At 39.6% G+C, this 19,724-nt stretch overlaps 1 protein-coding gene across 1 annotated transcript in view; it reads right to left on the reverse strand.

Moving 5' to 3' along the window:
- The window catches only part of DNA2 (DNA replication helicase/nuclease 2), a gene marked incomplete at its 3' end in the record, with an annotated part of 48,105 nt that extends 28,720 nt beyond the window's left edge, over positions 1 to 19,385 (reverse strand). Inside the window, exons 1-5 of the mRNA XM_082674167.1 lie at positions 19,297 to 19,385; positions 17,666 to 17,851; positions 16,321 to 16,504; positions 13,659 to 13,804; positions 5,255 to 5,386 (exon numbers count right to left, since the gene is read on the reverse strand). Of these exons, the coding sequence (XP_082530293.1) occupies positions 5,255 to 5,386; positions 13,659 to 13,804; positions 16,321 to 16,504; positions 17,666 to 17,851; positions 19,297 to 19,370 (722 nt within the window). The 5' untranslated portion in view covers positions 19,371 to 19,385. The remainder of the gene's footprint in view (positions 1 to 5,254; positions 5,387 to 13,658; positions 13,805 to 16,320; positions 16,505 to 17,665; positions 17,852 to 19,296) is intronic.
- Between the last annotated feature and the right edge of the window lie 339 nt (positions 19,386 to 19,724).

Raw genomic sequence — 19,724 nt, forward strand, 5'->3', positions numbered from 1 at the left:
GAAGAATGCTATCTTTGGTAATTTTTTAAAAACCTTTTCAGGATGCTTCAAATATAATCTCCAGGAATATACGTATACTTCTGCAATCTTGTTTTTTTTTTTTTTGCGGTACGCGGGCCTCTCACTGTTGTGGCCTCTCCTGTTGCGGAGCACAGGCTCCAGACGCGCAGGCCCAGCGGCCACAGCCCACAGGCCCAGCCGCTCCGCAGCATGCGGGATCCTCCCGGACCAGGGCACGAACCCGTGTCCCCTGCATCGGCAGGCGGACTCTCAACCACTGCGCCACCAGGGAAGCCCTTTCTGCAATCTTTGAAGAGGACAATAGAGGAATTCAGGGAAGCCACAACTTATCAGAAATTTCTTAAATATTAATCTGTTTTCTCTGATGGATGTTATCTGATCATGACATGTATTTAAATATACGTATATGAAATAAAGCAAACTTTATTAAATATGTCACATGTATACTTAGAAGATAGGTAATGAAACTTTTACTATTACTATTACTATTCTTTCCCCTAGAAAAAGAAGTAATGTGGTTTTAGTCTTAGATCTGTAGAACAAATGACAGGTACTTCAATTTAACTTCTATGCTTTTCATCAACATAATGCTATAAAACTCCTTTGAGAGTCACCTGATAGAGAATATAAGAGGTCATGAAGATTAAGAAAATACACATTTACTACTTATGGGTAAGAAAGGTTCTGTCTTGAAATGGCTTTTAAAGGTCTCATTCTCTGCTCTAAAGTCTAAAGTTTTGTTGTTTCTTTTAAAGACTAGCTATAGACTGCTGGGGAAATGATGCAAAGTAAAGTACAGAGAAGCGCCTCCTTCACAGACAGACACATAAAACCCCATCAGAAATAACTGAAACAAAGAAGAGTCTTACACCAAGCTACGGAGGTGAGAACACCAAGCTGAGAATCAAGAAATTCCTTGTTCTAGACTCTGCTCGACCACCGGTTTTTCACATAAAACCTGGACAAGTCACACCACCTCACTGGACCTCAATTTCCTTACTGGAAATCTAAGACTGAAATCTCAAAAATCCCCTTCAGGTCAAAGATGATTCTGAATCCCAAACTCTCCTAGGCTTCCATGATAACTTCTTCCAAGCTACCAAATCCCTTGCTGGTCCACTCCAAGCCTCCTTCGACGGATTCCACTCTCTCCCTCTGTCCTTATACAAGGTAACCTCCCCGGGTTCTATGCCTCTTCTGCTGCCCTCAGCAGATTGCTATTCTCTCTCAGCAATCCCCTCCACTTCTACATTTTCAACTACCACCAATACACCGAGTTCCTGGAGGGTTTTAGTCTCCCTGTAACACCTAGAACAATCCTGGGCACAGATGCAGCATGCAATACATTTTGCTGAATAGATAAGTCCATAAGTCTGTGAGAATATGACAGCTTATTAACTCTGCAAAAACAATAAGCAAATTTTAGCCAAAAGAAAAAAACATGCAAACGAAATGCTAAAACAACAGTGAAAGAAAAGCTAGTATCTAAAACAACCATAAGGAATTCCCTGGCGATCCAGTGGTAAGGACTTGGCGCATTCATTGCTATGGCCCTGGGTTCAATCCCTGGTTGGGGAACTAAGATCCCACAAGCCATGGGCAAGACAAAAAAAAAAAAAGATAAAACAACCACAGAAATGGATATCCACCACAATTTTAAATCTCAAGCAAATTTAAATGACCAAAAGAAATAATAAGGGAGGAAAGAAAGGTAGGGAGGGAAGGTAAACAAGGATAAAGAAATAATTAGGGGGACTTCCCTGGTGGCGCAGTGGTTAGAATCCACCTGCCAATGCAGGGTACACGGTCGAGCCCTGGTCCGGGAGGATCCCACATGCCGCGGAGCAACTAAGCCCGTGAGCCACAACTACTGAGCCTGAGCTCTAGAGCCCAAAAGCCACAACTACTGAGCCCACGTGCCACAACTACAGTAACCTGTGCGCCTAGAGGCCGTGCTCCACAACAAAAGAAGCCATGACAATGAGAAGCCCACGCGCCGCAGTGAAGAGTAGCCCCTGCTCACCGCAACTAGAGAAAGCCTGCACTCAAGAACAAAGACCCAACACAGCCAAAAACAAATAAATTAATTAACTCATATATATATATATATATATATATATATAAAGAATATTGCTAAGCAAAATGTTAAGAAAAAGAAAGAAAGAATTAGGAACAATGGAAAACAAAATTCAGTTTGTTATTATTACAGAAAATCAAGAGACCAGAATGACAGAAATATTATAAAACAAAGCAAGGAACCAGGAAAAGAATGACTACTTAATAAACAGTTAGCAGATTATCACAATGACAACTAATGCACCAAGATCCACCCCCTATACCAGACATAGCAATCTGATCCAAAGAAATAACAAAGAACAAAGCACTTATAAATTTATTTAAAAAACACTACAAGAAACTTTAACCAATTTACTCTAGCATTTTTTTAGGGTAAGGACCTGGTGGTAAATTTATGACCACAACAGAAGTAAAAAATATGATAAATAAACCCAATTCTAACAGCAAGATAAGCTTTGGTTTTTTTTAACCACTAAGTTTTTTTTTTATTGAAGTATAGTTGATTTACAGTGTTGTGTAAGTTTCAGGTGTACAGCAAAGTGATATACTTATAGATATATATGTATTCTTTTTAAAAATATGGAACGCTTCACGAATTTGTGTGTCATCTTTGTGCAGGGGCCATGCTAATCTTCTCTGTATCGTTCCAATTTTACTGCATGTGCTGCCACAACGAGCACAACCACTAAGTATTTTAAAAATAGATATATCAGAGTCCTATTGGCAAACTGATTGTGGTGATGGTTGTACAACTCTACGAATATACTCAATTATAAATAATTATAATAATAAAATAAATAAAATCTTACCGGCAGACACAGGACATTTAAACATTGCTAGCAACTTTCTAAAATGACTTAAAAAATTCTCAAAGAATTCTAGCAATATGCAAAAGGTTGTAAATTTTCCAAGTACCTTGGATGAAGTAGTCCAGTTATGAGGTTTTAATGCACAGAAATAACTGTCCCCGTGAGGTCCACCCCTCCACTTGTGTACTCTAATCCCTCTCTTTTACTCAATGACACAGCTCTAAGACTCCTCCCATCTCTTCTAAGTGTTAATGTTACCGTCTCTATGGAATTCTTCTCACTGGCATATAAACATGTTATACCTCCCATCTTCAAAACAACAACAAAGCTCTCTTAACCCCACATAAGCCATTCCATTTCTACATACTCTTTCATAGAACCTGTCAATATAGTAGTCTACATTCCCTGCCTCCAAATCCTCCTCTACCATTCTCTCTTGACTCCATTCTCATCACATTTTCTCCCCTGAAATCACCACTGACTTTTTTTTCCCTCACACCCTGCACCAAAACCTATCAGCACTACGTTGAAAATCTGACCGTAATCCAACTGATTCTCATCACTTCCACAACCCTCACTCTGGTCTAAGCCACCACCAACTCTTGCCTGGATTCCTGCAAGAACCTCCAAATTGGTGTCTCTACCTCTGCCCTTACCATATAGCATAGTCTTAAAAGATTGATTCTTTCAAAAGTAAATCAGATCAATATAGAAAGTAGCACAGAGAGAATAAGGAACTTGACTAAAGTTGCACAGACAAATTGTGGCAAAACTGGGATTCACATCCAGGCTCAGTGTGTCCTTTGAACTTGAGAAAACACACTGGCACAAAGACCTGACTGTTCCCAAGATTTCTGATTCACAAATCTTAAAACAAGTTCAGATCACAAAATGTCACAAGATAAAATACTGAGAATATTGAGAAAAAGATAAGAATATTGATATAAAGGAAGTTATGACTACTTAAAGAAAAAGAAAATGTTGCCTGTTTAAAAAAAAAAAAAAGAAAGAAATCAGATCAAAAACCTCTGTACAAACCCTGCAATGGCTTCCCATGGTAGCCAGATTACACGTGGTCATGGACTCAGAATGGCAGCCAATATCCTGTAAGGCTTATGAGGCCCCAGGACAGCTGCTTCTCCTGTTCCACCTCACTCTGCTCCAGCCACACCGTAGGAGTGCATTAGCCACAGGGCTTTTACCTGAGTGCTCTTCCTGGAAACAGCTGCATGGCTGCCTCCTTCACTTCCTTCAGGCTCCTGCTCAATGTCACCTTATATACAGAGGCCTTTCATGACCACTCTTGGGAAATAACATGTCCCTCCAACTCCTCTTTCTTATCCTCCCCATTGTTCTACACTGCACTTATCACAATCTGGCACCCTGCTGTTTACTTGTTCAGTAGTACAGAAGCACCATAAAGTCAGTTGCTTTTTTTTTTATTTTTTGCTACTGTGATCCCAGCACCTAGAACATTACTTGGCACATATTAGGCACTTAATAAATATTTGCTGAATGGGCAAATAATGGGGGGGAAAAAAAAGGATGACCTACAAATTTGTATCAATGCTACTTTAAGGGGAAAAAAGGTAAAAAACAAACCAAATGCCAAACAGTATTGAATGCCTAAACACACTATTTAAACATACAGCACAGGGCTTCCCTGGTGGTGCAGTGGTTAAGAATCCACCTGCCAATGCAGGAGACACAAGTTCGAGCCCTGGCCCTGGAAGATTCCATATGCTGCGGAGCAACTAAGCCCGTGCACCACAACTACTGAGCCCACGTGCCACAACTACTGAAGCCTGTGTGCCTAGAGCCCATGCTCTGCAACAAGAGAAGCCACGACAATGAGAAGCCCACACACCACAACGAAAAGTAGTCCCCGCTCACTGCAAAACCCACGTGAGAAAACCCACGCACAGCAACGAAGACCCAACACAGCCAAAAATAAATAAATAAATAAATTTATTAAAAATAAATAAAAATAAATAAACATACAGCACAAATCCATGGTAATCAACACATGAGACAGTCCATATATGATAGTAACACAGAGAAATATATATGAAATTAGGACAGCCCTCCCATATATTTATAAACTGAAGATTTTATTAAAAAACTATACCTACATCCAAAAATTATAAATTTTACTATAGTGAAAATAGAATTTTCTATTCACTAGATTATTTTTTTTGTCCAAGAATTATACTCAGGACTGTAACTTATAAAGTAAGCAAACAAAAAGGCTAGTCATAACTTGACCTCTAAAAAGCTTTAATTCAACATCTTGAATAAGATCCTGGTCTAAAGATATGAACACCATATAAACAAAATGGGTTTCTTACAGAGAGAGCTGCATCTGAGGGAAGTCAGTTGAAGTATGTTTATGCATGAAATCTCCAGCCCATTTAGAAAATGAAGGAAGATACTCCTCTACTTCTTGTTTTATTTCATCTTGATTCAGATTTAGGCGGTACCTACCAAAGTAAGAGATATTAAATATGAAAGCTTAAATATGAAAAAAGTAAACAAGGAAAAAAACATTCAAATAAGCAACCCAAGTGCCCATCAACTAATGAACGGATAAATAAAATTTGATATATACAATGGAATATTATTCAGCCTTGGAAAGGAAGGAAATTCTGATACTTGCTACAACATAAATGAACCTTGAGGACATTAGACTAAATAAGCCAACAACAAAAGGACAAATACTGCATGACCGCTTACATGAGGTACCTAGAATAGTCAAATTCATAGAGACAGAAAGAATGGTGACTGCCAGGGACCGAGGGAAGGGGGGAGTTGTTTAATGGATATAAAGTTTCAGTCTGGGAAGATAAAAAAAGTTCTGGAGGTGGAGGATGGTAATGTTTGCACAACAATGTCAATGTACTTAATGCCACTTAACTGTACCCTTAAAAGTGGTTAAGATTGTGATTTTTAATGCTATGTGTATTTTACCACACACAAAAAATCCAAATAACAGTGACATGACATCAAATTTCAGATCTGCTCCAACTCCTATCATCTCAGGTCTAATAGGTCCCAGCTACACTTTTGTGATAAAAAAGAAACCGTAGAAGATGTTGCTCCTGAAACCCAGCAATGGAAAGTAGAAAAGTAAAAGAGGAAAAAAGACTGTAGGAACAGAAAAGTCACATCAGCCTTACCGAATTAAAGGACAATTTATAGGAATGTTAACTTCTTAAGTCAGAAGTCAGCAAAGACTACCAGAATCTAGTCTCAGTTTTTCAGGGTGCCCATAAGGTCAAAACTATGTCATAATAATACTACAACATTATTTGCCTTTTTTGCTCTTGTTTTCTCATGAGTACACAGTGGAGATTTCTGAGTCCACATACACACATACAATATAGCAATATAGAGAATGAAGAAGCAGATATAAGAAACCAGATGTCTTTTTTTTTAATTGGAGTATAGTTGATTTACAATGTTGTGTTAGTCTCAGGTGTACAGCAAAGTGAATCAGTTACACGTTTACATATATCCACTCTTTCTAGATTCTTTTCCCATATAGGCCATTACAGAGTATTGAGGAGAGTTCCCTGTGCTGTATAGTAGGTCCTTATTAGTTATCTATTTTATATATACAGGTGTCAATATGTATTAAGTCATAAAATTAAAACATCTGCAAAAATGTAAAACAATGCCACTTGTATCATTACATTTTTTTTCAGAAACAGTTATTTTTCATTAGACTGTTATTTATATTAACATGGAATGGATTGTTATTGTTATTTTCAAATTAACCAATAAACATTTTAAAACTGTCTCAGTTTTCATTTCTAGTACAGTAATTATCTATAGATATAACCCACATAAACAAAAGCTCCTCAGGGTCCTCAATAATTTTTTTAGTGTAACATGGTCCTGAGACCAAAAAATTTTGAAACCTGCTGTCCCCTTCCCAGGATAGTTCTCCCAGCTCCTTCTGCATGTTTAAGCATCACAATCTTAATAACTACTCTGGGGTGTTAAGAGCACACGTGTTTCTGTCAGATCACACCTAGGTTTGAATCCTAACTCTTTATTAGATGTGTAACTTTGGGCGATTCACTGTTAGCTGAGCCTCAGTTTCTTCATCTGTAAGGTGAGTTGATAACTACCACACAGTTAGTTTGATGATTAAATAAAACAGCCTACGTAAAGTATTAATACTTGGCTTATGATAAGAACTCAATAAGGTATGAAGATAATAACAGTGAATACTCATATAATGCTGACTCTAGGCCAGGTACTATTCTAGGTGCTTAACATGAACACTTTCAACCCTCATTATATCTCTATGAGATACTATTATTGTCACCCCACTTTAGAGCTAAGGAAACTGAAGCTCAGAAGTTACTTCCAAAGGACACACAGCTCTAGCTTGGGAACCTAAGTTCTTAACCCCTATGCTCCCTTCTACGCCGTGTTTTAATAATTTACTGCCATAATTTTCTCCCTGCAGGCCTGAGTTCACCTGAGTACTGGTATAGCCTCCAACAGTCTGCAAACTCCTTTCAAAAAACACAACTTACCATTTTTCTCTCCTTCTGAAGATAGCACAATATTCAATAACATATTCATCAAAATCTGAGACTCCAAAACGCTACAAATTTACCATACAATAACTCTGTAACATTTCTAATACCAAATTTAATAAGCTCCTACTTTCCTAGGTTTCTGCTACCTCTGGCTTACCAGAACTAAGAAAGCAGAGCCCTACCAGTCCTCTGGGAGAGCCAGTTCAGCAGGGAAGACAAAATTAGCAATCCTAGCTCTGCCAAGATTGCTTGGCCTGACCACAAAAGCAACTTCAGGTTGAAGGCAAAGCTGAAGAATCTCAAACCAGGGAGCAATTACTGACACCAAAGTGCCCCGAATGACCTACAGAAACACAATCAGTCGACATAAGGGAAAGGGTGTTTGTCTGAAAAAGGCTGTTTGAAATCTGGGAAACTTAGAGTGGATGAAAGATGATATAGGTGAGGACGTGGGGGAAACAAGGACCCATATATTGCCTATAGAAATGCAAAATGAATTCTGCAATATACACACATATTAAATCATTAAGTTGTATACCTTAAACTAATACAATGTTATATGTCAATGATATCTCAACAAAACTGGAAAACAATGAATAGAAGAAAGAAACAGGACAATGTCTACATAGAGCAATTTGACAATATATATCAAAAACTTTAAATGTACCCAGACCGGATCCTGTCCTGGAGGGAAAAAAATGCTATGAAGAACATTACTGGACAAAACTGAAATGTGCACAGTAGATCAGACACAAGTATTATAACAATGTTAAATTTCCTGAAGTTGATAACTGTTCTGTGGTTACATAAGAGAAAATCCTTATTCTTAGGAAATACACATTTAAGTATTTAAAGGTCAAAATAACACATATACAGCTTAATCTCAAGCGGTTTAGAAAAACACACACAGCAGGTAAATCTGAGTAAACAGTGTATGGATGTTCTTTGTACTACTCTTGCAACTTTTCTCTAAATTTAAAATTATTTTCAAATAAAAAGATTTGTTAACAAAAAGATACACCCCTATGTTCACAGCAGCACTACTCACAATAGCCAAGACATGAAAACAACCTAAATGTCCATCGACAGATGAATGGATAAAGACGTGGTACATATATACAATGGAATACTACTCAGCCATAAAAAAGAATGAAATAATGCCATTTGCGGCAACATGGATGCAACTAGAGATTATCATTCTAAGAGAGGTAAATGAGAACGAGAAAGAAAAATGCCATATGATATCGCTTATACGTGGAATCTAAATCATGACATAAATGAACCTATCTACGAAACAGAAACAAAGTCACAGACATAGAGAATAGACTTGTGGTTGCCAAGGGGAGCTGGTTGGGGGAAGGATGGAGTGGGAGGTCGACGTAAGCTCTTATAAAATGGATAAACAGGGCTTCCCTGGTGGCGCAGTGGTTGAGAGTCCGCCTGCCGATGCAGGGGACACGGATTCGTGCCCCAGTCTGGGAGGATCCCACATGCCGCCGAGCGGCTGGGCCCATGAGCCATGGCCGCTGAGCCTGCGCGTCCGGAGCCTGTGCTCCACAACGGGAGAGGCCACAGCAGTGAGAGGCCCGCGTACCGCAAAAAAAAAAAAAAAAAAAAAAAAAAAAAAAAGGATAAACAACAAGGTCCAACTGTGATAAATCATATATTCGATATCCTGTGATAAACCATAATGGAAAAGGATATAAATATAAATATATATATATATGTATAACTGAGTCACTCTGCTGTACAGCAGAAAATAATACAACACTGTAAATCAACTATGCTTCAATAAAAATTTTTTTTAAAAAGATTTTTTAAATGTTTAAATGTAAATATCCTCTGGTCCAACAATTCCACTTCTAAGTATTGAGCCCAGATATATGCCTGCACAGCTATTAAAATTAAAATGTACAAAGGTATTTATTATAGTGTTGCTAATAAAAGCAAAGACTGAAATGCCAGGGGCTCTTAAATAAATTACTGTACATCCATACAATGAAACATTTTGCCACTCTTAATTAAAAATGAGATAGCTCAATCAGTACTAATATGGAATAATCACCAAGTTTTTTTTTTTGGCCACGCTGCCCGACCTGTAGAATCTTAATTCATTGACCAGGGATTGAACCCGAGTCCATAGCAGTGAAAGCACTGAATCCTAACCACTGGACCGCCAGGGAACTCCCAAGATTTAATATTTATATACAATAATGTGTATGGTATGCTACCATTTATATAACAAATAATATATAAACATAAATAATCACACACACAATCACATGTAAATATTTGAAATCTCTGTGGAAGGACATACAAGAAACTGATAACAGAAGTTGCCTCTGGAGCTTGGTAGTGACTGACCAGGGATGCAGGGGTAGAAAGGACTTACTATCATTGTACACCCTCTTGTACTATTACAACAACACATGCTGTATGTGAATTTATAAGCTATTTAGAAATAATAATTTACTATGAAAAAAAAAACCCTGCACAACTGGGTAACCTTTTTCGTAAATAACCTTCGCAAACCATCCTGGAACCATTCTTCACTGTCACCATCTCCTTAGGCAGATCCTTCCTAGTGTTTTACTTTTTACAGACCAGGACTCTTCTAAGTTTCCAAACCAGTCCACACTGGTTATTTAAAGTCTTCTGCATTTGAATTCTGCCTTTTTAATTTCGAGCCAAATCACCGCAAAATGACATGTAACCACCTGTTCTTTCCTGAGGCTATAGAGATACTTAAGGTTTGGCATCTTCAAGCCTAGACTTTTATAGATATAATGAGAGGACAGAGCATGAACAGGTAAAAATCTGTTCTAAGATCTGTAATAAAGTAGAAGGGCCTATGAGAGAGGGCAGGAAAGAACTTTGGATTTGTTATTTTTAGGCTCTGGGAATTTTAAAAAGTATCCTTTGAACAGGATTGGGCAAGATTCATGAGAGAATTAGTATTTTCATAACTGAAATGAAACATATTTCCCCTTAATGACTTAGGATATAATGATAAAAAAAATAATAATGCAGCAAAATGGGTGGAGAGAGATTACCATACTAAGTGAAGTCAGAGAGAGACAACTATCATATGATATCACTTATATGTGGAATCTAAATATGATAGAAATGAACTTATTTAGAGAACAGAGACTCACAAACATAGAAAACAAACTTATGACTACCAAAGGGGAAGGGGGGGCGGGGGGGTGGGGATAAATTAGAAGTTTGGATTTAGCAGATACAAACTACTATATATAAAATAGATAAACAAGGTCCTACTGTACAGCACAGGGAACTCTATTCAATATCCTGTAATAAACCATAATGGAAAAGAATATGAAAAAGAATATATAGGGACTTCCCTGGTGGCTCAGTGGTTAAGAATCCGCCTGCCAATGCAGGGGACACAGGTTCCAGCCCTGGTCTGGGAAGATCCCACATGCCACAGAGCAACTAAGCCCGTGTGCCACAACTACTGAGCCTGTACTCTAGAGCCCGCGAGCCACAACTACTGAGCCCACGTGCCACAACTACTGAAGCCTGCGTGCCTAGAGCCCCCGCTCGCTGCAACTAGAGAAAGCTCACGTGCAGCAAGGAAGACCCAACGCAGCCAAAAATAAAAATTAATTAGTTAATTAATTTTTTTAAAAAAAAGAATATATATGGGGGCTTCCCTGGTGGCGCAGTGGTTGAGAGTCCACCTGCCGATGCAGGGGACACAGGTTCGTGCCCCGGTCCGGGAAGATCCCACATGCCGCAGAGCGGCTGGGCCCGTGAGCCATGGCCGCTGAGCCTGCGCATCCGGAGCCTGTGCTCCGCAACGGGAGAGGCCACAACAGTGAGAGGCCCACATACCGAAAAAAAAAAAGAATATATATGTATGTATATGTATAAATAACTGCATCACTTTGCTATACACCAGAAACTAACACAACGTTGTAAATCAACTATACTTCAAAAAACATATATATATATAATTCAATGATACCCAAGGATCTGCTAAGAATACATTCCTGACACAACACTGTAAAGCAACTATACTCCAATAAAAATTAATTAAAGGGACTTCCCTGGTGGTCCAGTGGTTAAGACTCTGTGCTTCCACTGCGGGGGGCATGGGTTCGATCCCTGGTCAGGGAACTAAGTTTCCTCAAGCCGCGCTGTGCGGCCAAAAAAACCAAAACCAAAAAAACCAAAATTCTGATCTTCATAGTTCTTATATTTTTTAAAAGTTTCTCCTTTCCTGGGTTTCCCTGGTGGAGCAGTGGTTGGGAGTCCTCCTGCCAATGCAGGGGGCACGGGTTCGTGCCCCGGTCTGGGAGGATCCCGCGTGCTGCGGAGCGGCTGGGCCCGTGGGCCATGGCCCTGTGCTCCGCGACGGAAGAGGCCGCAGCGGTGAGAGGCCCGCGTACCGCAAAAAAAAAAAAAAAGTTTCTCCTTTCCTATACAGTAATGAAGCTATCAGCTCTCCTAATGACTATGAAGGTACCTTTCTCCCGCATCTTAGAAACCAGATAAGACTGTTAGATATTAATGAAAAATAACAGATGCTGAGGGCATAAGAGACATTCCATTACGTAACATGCACAAGGTTTAATACAAGGACATGAATTCTGAGCAAGGCTGCTCAAAATCCTTGTTTTCTTTCATACTTATATTCACGTTGGGTTCTGGACTGATCAGGTTACCTGATACCTGAATATCTGTGGTGGTTTAAAATATGTCCACAAATCCTTTGACACCCCGTTCAAAAGATGGCACCTAATTCCCCTACCGTTAAGGGAGAGCTAGACTTAGTAATGAGTACTTAATAAAAAAAGCAGAAGTGACATCATAGCAATCAGAGACTAGGTTATAAAAGGCACTGTGGCTTCCTGCTCTCTTTCTTGGACCCTTCAATCTGAAGGAAGCAGATTGTGTCCCAGGACACATCAGCCAGCCCCCTAGAGAAGCCCATATGGCAAGAAACTGAGGCCTCCTGCCAACAGCCAGCTAGGAAATGAGTCCTCCCCACAACAGACGTGTGAGTGAGTCATCACGGAAGCAGATGCTCCTGCCCGGTCATGCCTTCAGATGCAGCTCACATGGGAGACACTGAGCCTGAGCCACCCAGCTGAACTACTTCCAAATTCCTGACTGACAAAAACTATGAGATAACAGGTTAGATGTTTGTCATTTTAAGGCACTAAGTTTTGATGTGTTTTGTTTCAGGGCAATGATCCATACAATACACAACAGATCCTGGTTAGGGTGTGACAAAAAATTTTTTTAATTTGAAAACCAAAGTGGCAACTAAAGCAATAAGTAGAACTCTTAAGCAAAAACTTTATTATAGCTATTCATATTCTGAAAGCCATGCTGTGTGTGGTTGTAACCAAGTGACAACTTCTCTGTGCTTCTATTTCTTCCTTTATAACAGGTTGCTATCAGATTATATAAGATAGCTAAAAAGCACTTAACACAGTGCCTGACATAGGGCAGGGTTCTAAAATGTTTTTAAGACAGTAGATTGTACGTCATTAGTAAATAAGTGTAGAATTATGGAACACATTTTTCTCATTTACACAGTGAAATGTAGAATTATATCTGGGAAAAGTAGGTTTGTATCAACTAGTCTGGAAAGCAAAATCACCACTAATAAAAAAATTTCTGTGAAAAAAAGATGGACTGCAGTAGGAGTCAAGAAAGAAATAGAGAATATGCCAATTCCTCTGCAGGTAGCCACTCATAAAACGCCAATGACTAGCCATTTGTGGGTTTACATACATTATCTCCATTGTCACAAAAGGTCTGCCAAACAGGTATTATCACCCTTTCCAGAATCTTTCAGTAACTAGTTCAATCATAAAATTGGCAAAGCTAGAATTTGAAAGGAGGTTCATCTGACTCCCAGCCCCATACAATTTTCAGGATGTCACACTGTTTCTAGAAGTAAAACAAAAAGTTCACACTCTCTGAGTGCAGCTGTGGAGTCTATTATGCATATAGAGAATATTTAGGTATTTTTAGCCAAAGAATTCCTGTTCTGCAATTTCAGAAGCTCTTCGCAGAATTGCAGTGGGATACTACAGCCCTGAAATCTGCATTCTAGTATTATACTGATTTATATTTAATAGTCTAATAGCCAAAAACCTTATAGATGCTAGGAAAGAAGTTATATAACAAAACTGTATCTATAGTTCCTCTCGTAACTACTTACATTTCCTTCAGATGCCTTATTTCTTGAACAGTTTGAAAAGCAAGTTCTTGTAGCTTTCCTGGGGCAAAACTATCACTTATTGCTTTTTGAAATACTTCATGGAGAATGGTACCAATCAGCATTTGGCGTGTGGCTGGATCAGAGCTCTACCAAAAAAACACAAAAATCATACAAATATCTTATTTCACAACGTATCAACAGATGTGATCGTACATTTATTACCTAACCTATTGAACCACCATAACCAAAGTACACTGGTGAGACAAATGCCAAAATATGAAACAATTTATTTTTCTGGTGAGTGAAATTATAGGTGACTTTCACTTTCTTCAATTTAGAATTACCTGAATTATTTTACAAGTTATTATTTTCAAATCAGTATATTTCCATTTTGAAAAAAATTAAAATAACTTATATGAAAAAGTTCAATGTGGTCTCAAATATTTAACATATTCATCTCTAATTTCACTTTATAATGAACCCACATACAAAAGTCAATAAACGCATAGATCATAAAGTCATGTGAGTAGAATACTCAAAACATGAAACAAACTTACAGCAGAGATTTTTTTTTTTTGGCTGCCCCACACACCTGTGGGATCTTAGTTCCCCAACCAGGGACTGAACCCAGGCCCCAGCAGTTAAAGCACTGAGTCCTAACCACTGGACCGCCAGGGAACTCTCTACAGAGATTTTTTTTTTTTCAAATTTATTTGAAAATTTATTTTTTTTAATTTATTTATCTATTTTTGGCTGTGTCGGGTCTTCGTTGCTGCGCGTGGGCTTTCCCTAGCTGAGGCGAGCGGGGGCTACTCTTCGTTGTGGTACATGCGCTCCTCATTGCGGAGGCTTCTCTTGTTGCAGAGCACGGGCTCCAGGTGCACAGGCTTCAGAAGCTGTGGCTCGCGGGCTCTAGAGCGCAGGCTCAGTAGTTGTGACGCACGGGCTTAGTTGCTCCACAGCATGTGGGATCCGCTTGGACGAGGGCTCGAACCCGTGTCCCTTGCATTGGCAGGTGGATTCTTAACCACTGTGCCACGAGGGAAGTCCCCAGCAGAGATTTTTGACAAACTCTCACCACTCAAAAAGAAACAGTAGTTTTCAATTAACTCTTTTATTAGCCTGGACCATCCCCTTGAAACTATCAAAAAAAAAAGTAAAAGTCCACAAGACATCCATCAGGAATTTTAAAAATTAATTTACAGGGAACTCTCTGTACTATTTTTGTAAGTTCTATGTGAGTCTAAAATTATTTCAAAATAAGGTTTTTAAAATATTAATATTCAGGTCTGCTTTATAATATGTGGTTAAAAGAGAAGTTAATAGTATCCCCACAATTGAAGAAAAAAGCTGATTTTTTAAAAAAAACTATAAAGTGATAACTACAGACGATTAGAAAATCTACTTGGGTATTTTTCCTTCTTTTATTCTTCTTGCTTAGCTGCATTTGTTTGTTTGTTTTTTTTTTTTTTTGGCTGCATTGGGTCTTCATTGCTATGCACGGGATTTCTCTAGTTGCAGTGAGAGGGGGCTACTCTTCATTGTGGTGAGCAGGCTTCTCATTGTGGTGGCTTCTCTTGTTGTGGAGCACGGGCTCTAGACCCCTGTCCCCTGCATTGGCAGGCAGATTCCTAATCACTGCGCCACCAGGGAAGCCCTTAGCTGTTTTTTGGTTTTCTACAGGCACAGAGACTAATTGTATAATTAAAAGAATACCCTGGGAGGAAGAGGAAACTTAACAAATAAAACTCACGTTCTTCAAAAATAAATGGCATTGGGAATTCCCTGGCGGTCCAGTGGTTAGGACTCTGTGCTCTCACTGCTGAGGGCCTGGGTTCAATCCCTTGTCAGAGAACTAAGATCCCATAAGCCGTGCAGTGCAACCAAAAAATAAAAAAGAAATGGCATTGAAACAAAGGGAGTGGGTGTAAGGCAGAATTTAGATTAAAAGAAACTATGAGACATATCAACCAAACATAATATTGTTTGGATATTGATGCTAACAAACGAACTGAATAAAAAAAAATTTGATAAAAGACATTAGAGATAAAACTATTAGATTAATTTAAGGAATTACTGTTCATTTTATTGTGTATGATAAAGATACTGTGTTTATATATATTTTTAAATCCTCAGCTTTCATTTAGTTGCAAAATAATACAATGTCTGGGAAGAGCAAAATGGGTACATGGGAGTTTATTATAATCATCTCTTTGCATATGTTTGAAACTTTCCATAATAATGTTTTTAAAAGAGACTCTCACATTTACTTTTAGTTCACTGGGAATCACATGAAGCCAAGTTTGGAAATGCCCAGATATATTAAATTAAAATTTTTATCACTGAAATTTATATTATTATTAGAATTAATTATTTGATTAATTAATTTGATTAATTAATTATTTGAATCTTTGAATAAGATTCAAAGGATCCTAAGATTCAAAGGATCTTAGGGCACCTGGCCTTGAATCCCAACACTGCCACTTACTAGCTACAGTAACTTTGGGCAAGTCACTTAACTTCCTGATTTTCCCAATCAGTAAAATGCAGCTGATTAATACCATCTACTTCACAGGATTGTTGGGAGGATTAAGTAAGAGTGTAAAAGTGGTCTGTGAACTCTTAAGACCCTGTGGAAACACTGGCTGTTAATATTGTTCACCTTAAATGTTTCACTCAGGACAGCTCTTCTCATGCATCGAATACTACTGGCTATGCTTGTGCCAGAAATCAGCATGTCTGGATACAGAATCAAATATCCAAAATCTTCATCTATTATCCAAGTATCGGATATGCAGTCTCCCTCTAAATGAATGATGTCCCCTGGCTCTACTGGTACAGAGCACCTAAAAATAAAGCAAAATTAAAGTATACATAGTTTAGATTCCTACATTTAAACATATTAAGGAGGCTTCAAAAATAACTGGAGGAAAAAAATAAATAAATAATAACTGGAGGGACCTCTCTGGTGGATCAGTGGTTAAGACTCCGTGCTCCCAATGCAGGGGGCCCGGGTTCGATTCCTGGTCAGGGAACTAGATCCCGCATACCGCAACTAAGAGCCCGCACACAGCAACGAACATCCCATGTGCCGCAGCTAAGACCCAGCGCAGCCAAATAAATAAATATTTTTTAAAAATAAACAACTGGATATCTTATGTAAAGAAATAAGTATTTCTAAATTTCTGGGTCTTGCATTATCTACTGCAAAAGCTATCAAATTATTAACAGTATATAGCTTCAATTATGGATGAGGCTGTTCTAATAGTAGTTCTCTCATTCTTAAGACTTATACCTACAGCTTCTATAAGCCTTGAGGCATGAAGCCAAACACAATGTACCAAGAACAAAATCATATTTATCGAGTTCAAACCATCCAACTTGCAGCCTAGACAGAGTTAGACCTCCACCTTCTCTGCATCTCCCCTTCACCCCTCACATACCACACACTGCTTGAGAAGCAACAGCTAGAGTCTAAGGATGTTCTTTGCAGTACACAGGCCTCTCACTGTCGTGGCCTCTCCTGTTGCAGAGCACAGGCTCCAGACACGCAGGCTCAGCGGCCATGGCTCACGGGCCCAGCCGCTCCGCGGCATGTGGGATCTTCCCGGACCGGGGCATGAACCTGTGTCCCCTGAGGCAGACTCTCAACCACTGTGCCACCAGGGAAGCCCTAAGGATGTTCTTATGCTGTGATTAGTTTTCCTCTTAGTGAGAACTAAATGAGGTTTAAGCTGCAGTCCCAGAAAGCACTGGGAAATAGGAAGTAGTGATTTAATAAATCCCCTTGTACTTGATTTTCAAATGACAATAAAAGTTTTGGAAAAAGGGACTTGAGATGCTACTGTAATAGGCACAATCCTTATGCAAAATTAATTCAGGTTCATATCTACTCTCTTTATTAACAATTAAATTATTGCAACAGCCACACAAGCCCATGTGATAGTTTGTAAGACGGCACCCTTAAGACTCTGCCAGATGAACGCCCAAAGTCACACAAAAATTACCAGTCATTCCTAAGGATACACAGTTCTTTACATTCTAGTGACTGCGAAGCAGTGATGATTAGGTGCTTTTCATGGTTTCCTTCTTCATTCTGTACAATATTGACTGCTAATACCAGGTACCGGTTATCCATTCCTCGGCTCAGAACTGCTTTAGAAAAAGAAGCTTCCACCTTCTTCTTCTGAAATCTAAAGCATACACATACAAAACTACTGTAGCACAAGCATTAAATAAGAAGCCATCCAATCTCTTTTATCTACAAACCTACCTTCTAGTTTTCTAGGTTTGTTTCTTCCAGTAAGCTTATCACAAGACCATTGGCTAAAAGAGGTAAAGAGACAGCAAGGACATAGCAGAATTCCTATTATAAAAACTTCCCAGAAGCAATGCCATTTAAAACATACTTATGATATGGATTTTTCCAAATATAAGCTCTATGAGGAGCTCTTTGGGACATCTATGATTATGAGGACGAATGGTAAATTGAAAAATATTAGACACAAATTCCTACCACTGGTGCAAACCTTCCCAAAGTACAAGTGAAAGGAAATGTCTAGGACACTATCTTTTTGTAAATAAAACATGTTTGTTATGGAAAAATATAGTGTGGGTGGTTTGCTGGAAGTCCTACTGTGAGCTTCATTATTATATTAATCTTTCAATTAGGAGAGTACTTAGAAATCACCTAGTCCAACCTACTATTTAATGCAGGAAATCATTCTATAAAACCTCATTGGGGATCAACTAGCCTATGCTTTGTAGAGAAAGCAAGATTAATACCTGTCATCTTAACCATTCCTTCATAGAGTAACTCAGAAATTTCTTATTTATAATGGGCAAGTCGATTTCACAATTCTTTTATCCACTGACCCTAGCCGCCTGAAAACTGCAAAATACTCTAATCTCTCCTCTAGAAAACATTAATTCCCTCTTAAATCTTTCCAGTTTGACTGCAGTCTTTATCAGTGACAGTCCAAAGTCATTATCTCTCCAGTTATTACCCTAAAACTTTACCCTAAAACTGTCTTTGTCACCCAACCTTTGTAACCCACCTAGGTTATATTCCTCATTCACCTACCCACGTAGCCTCAGGCCATGAATTTCCCAAGGTCAGCTGGGACGCTTTAAGGATCTCCCAAAAGGTACTGCTGATCACAACTCAAAGCGCAAAGCTCCGTCAACAATAATTAGCCTCAATATCATTACTACTGACAATTCTACACTATGCTTGCGGGTCAATTTCCCCGACCATTTAAGCCGCTCTGAGGGTATAGATTTCTCCCCGGGATAACTTTCTCCAATTAAACATGAAGAAAAGCGTCTAGCAGTTGCAATTTCGTTTTATGAAGACATTTAAGTTGGCTAGGACTCCCCAAATTCAGGAAAGTGGTGATATCAAGATTAAGAATGAACTGCTGGGTGAGGGAGAGTATTCAAGCCCTGGCCCGGGCTTGGCCCCAAAGAGAACCCTGGGAAACAGACCCCAGTTCCGGAGGCTCGTCGGGCGCCCCGGGACTTGAGCCTGGTTACTCTGCCCCAGCCCCGGTCCGCGGAGGCGCGGGTGCGGCCTCCCCCGCTCCCTGCTTTTCAAATCTCCCGCTTTGTTCCCAGACCCTCCCCCCGCTCCGCTCACAGCTCCGCCGGCTGCGCAGCGTTATCTCCGAAACTCTTCTCCATTAGCAGCTCCAGTTCGTCCACCTGTTCCATCCCGACCGCAGAGACCTCAAACTGCCGCCAGGTGAATTCAGGGGAACCCGGAGCAACACACGGGGGGAAAAGGACCGCGAGACCGCGTGGAGCCGCGCGCATGCGCCGACCAGCCGAGGTCCCAAGTGACCTGCGCGGGCAATTCCTCCGGCGCCCTGCGCGTGAGGCGCTTTTGCTCCTTTGCCTTAGAGTTTGGAAAACATGGAGTCTTCGTAACCTTGCCCAGACTAAATGCTCCGGCTCCTCTGTCTCTCCCCCTCCCCCTTCCCCTCCCTCCCTCTCTCTCGACACGCCGACCCATGTCCAACACACGCACTTAGTATGAACAAAACTGCAGTTGCCCAAACCAAGGCG

Source organism: Grampus griseus (assembly GCF_964374135.1).
Source record: "Grampus griseus genome assembly, chromosome: 16".
NCBI classification, from domain to species: domain Eukaryota; kingdom Metazoa; phylum Chordata; class Mammalia; order Artiodactyla; family Delphinidae; genus Grampus; species Grampus griseus.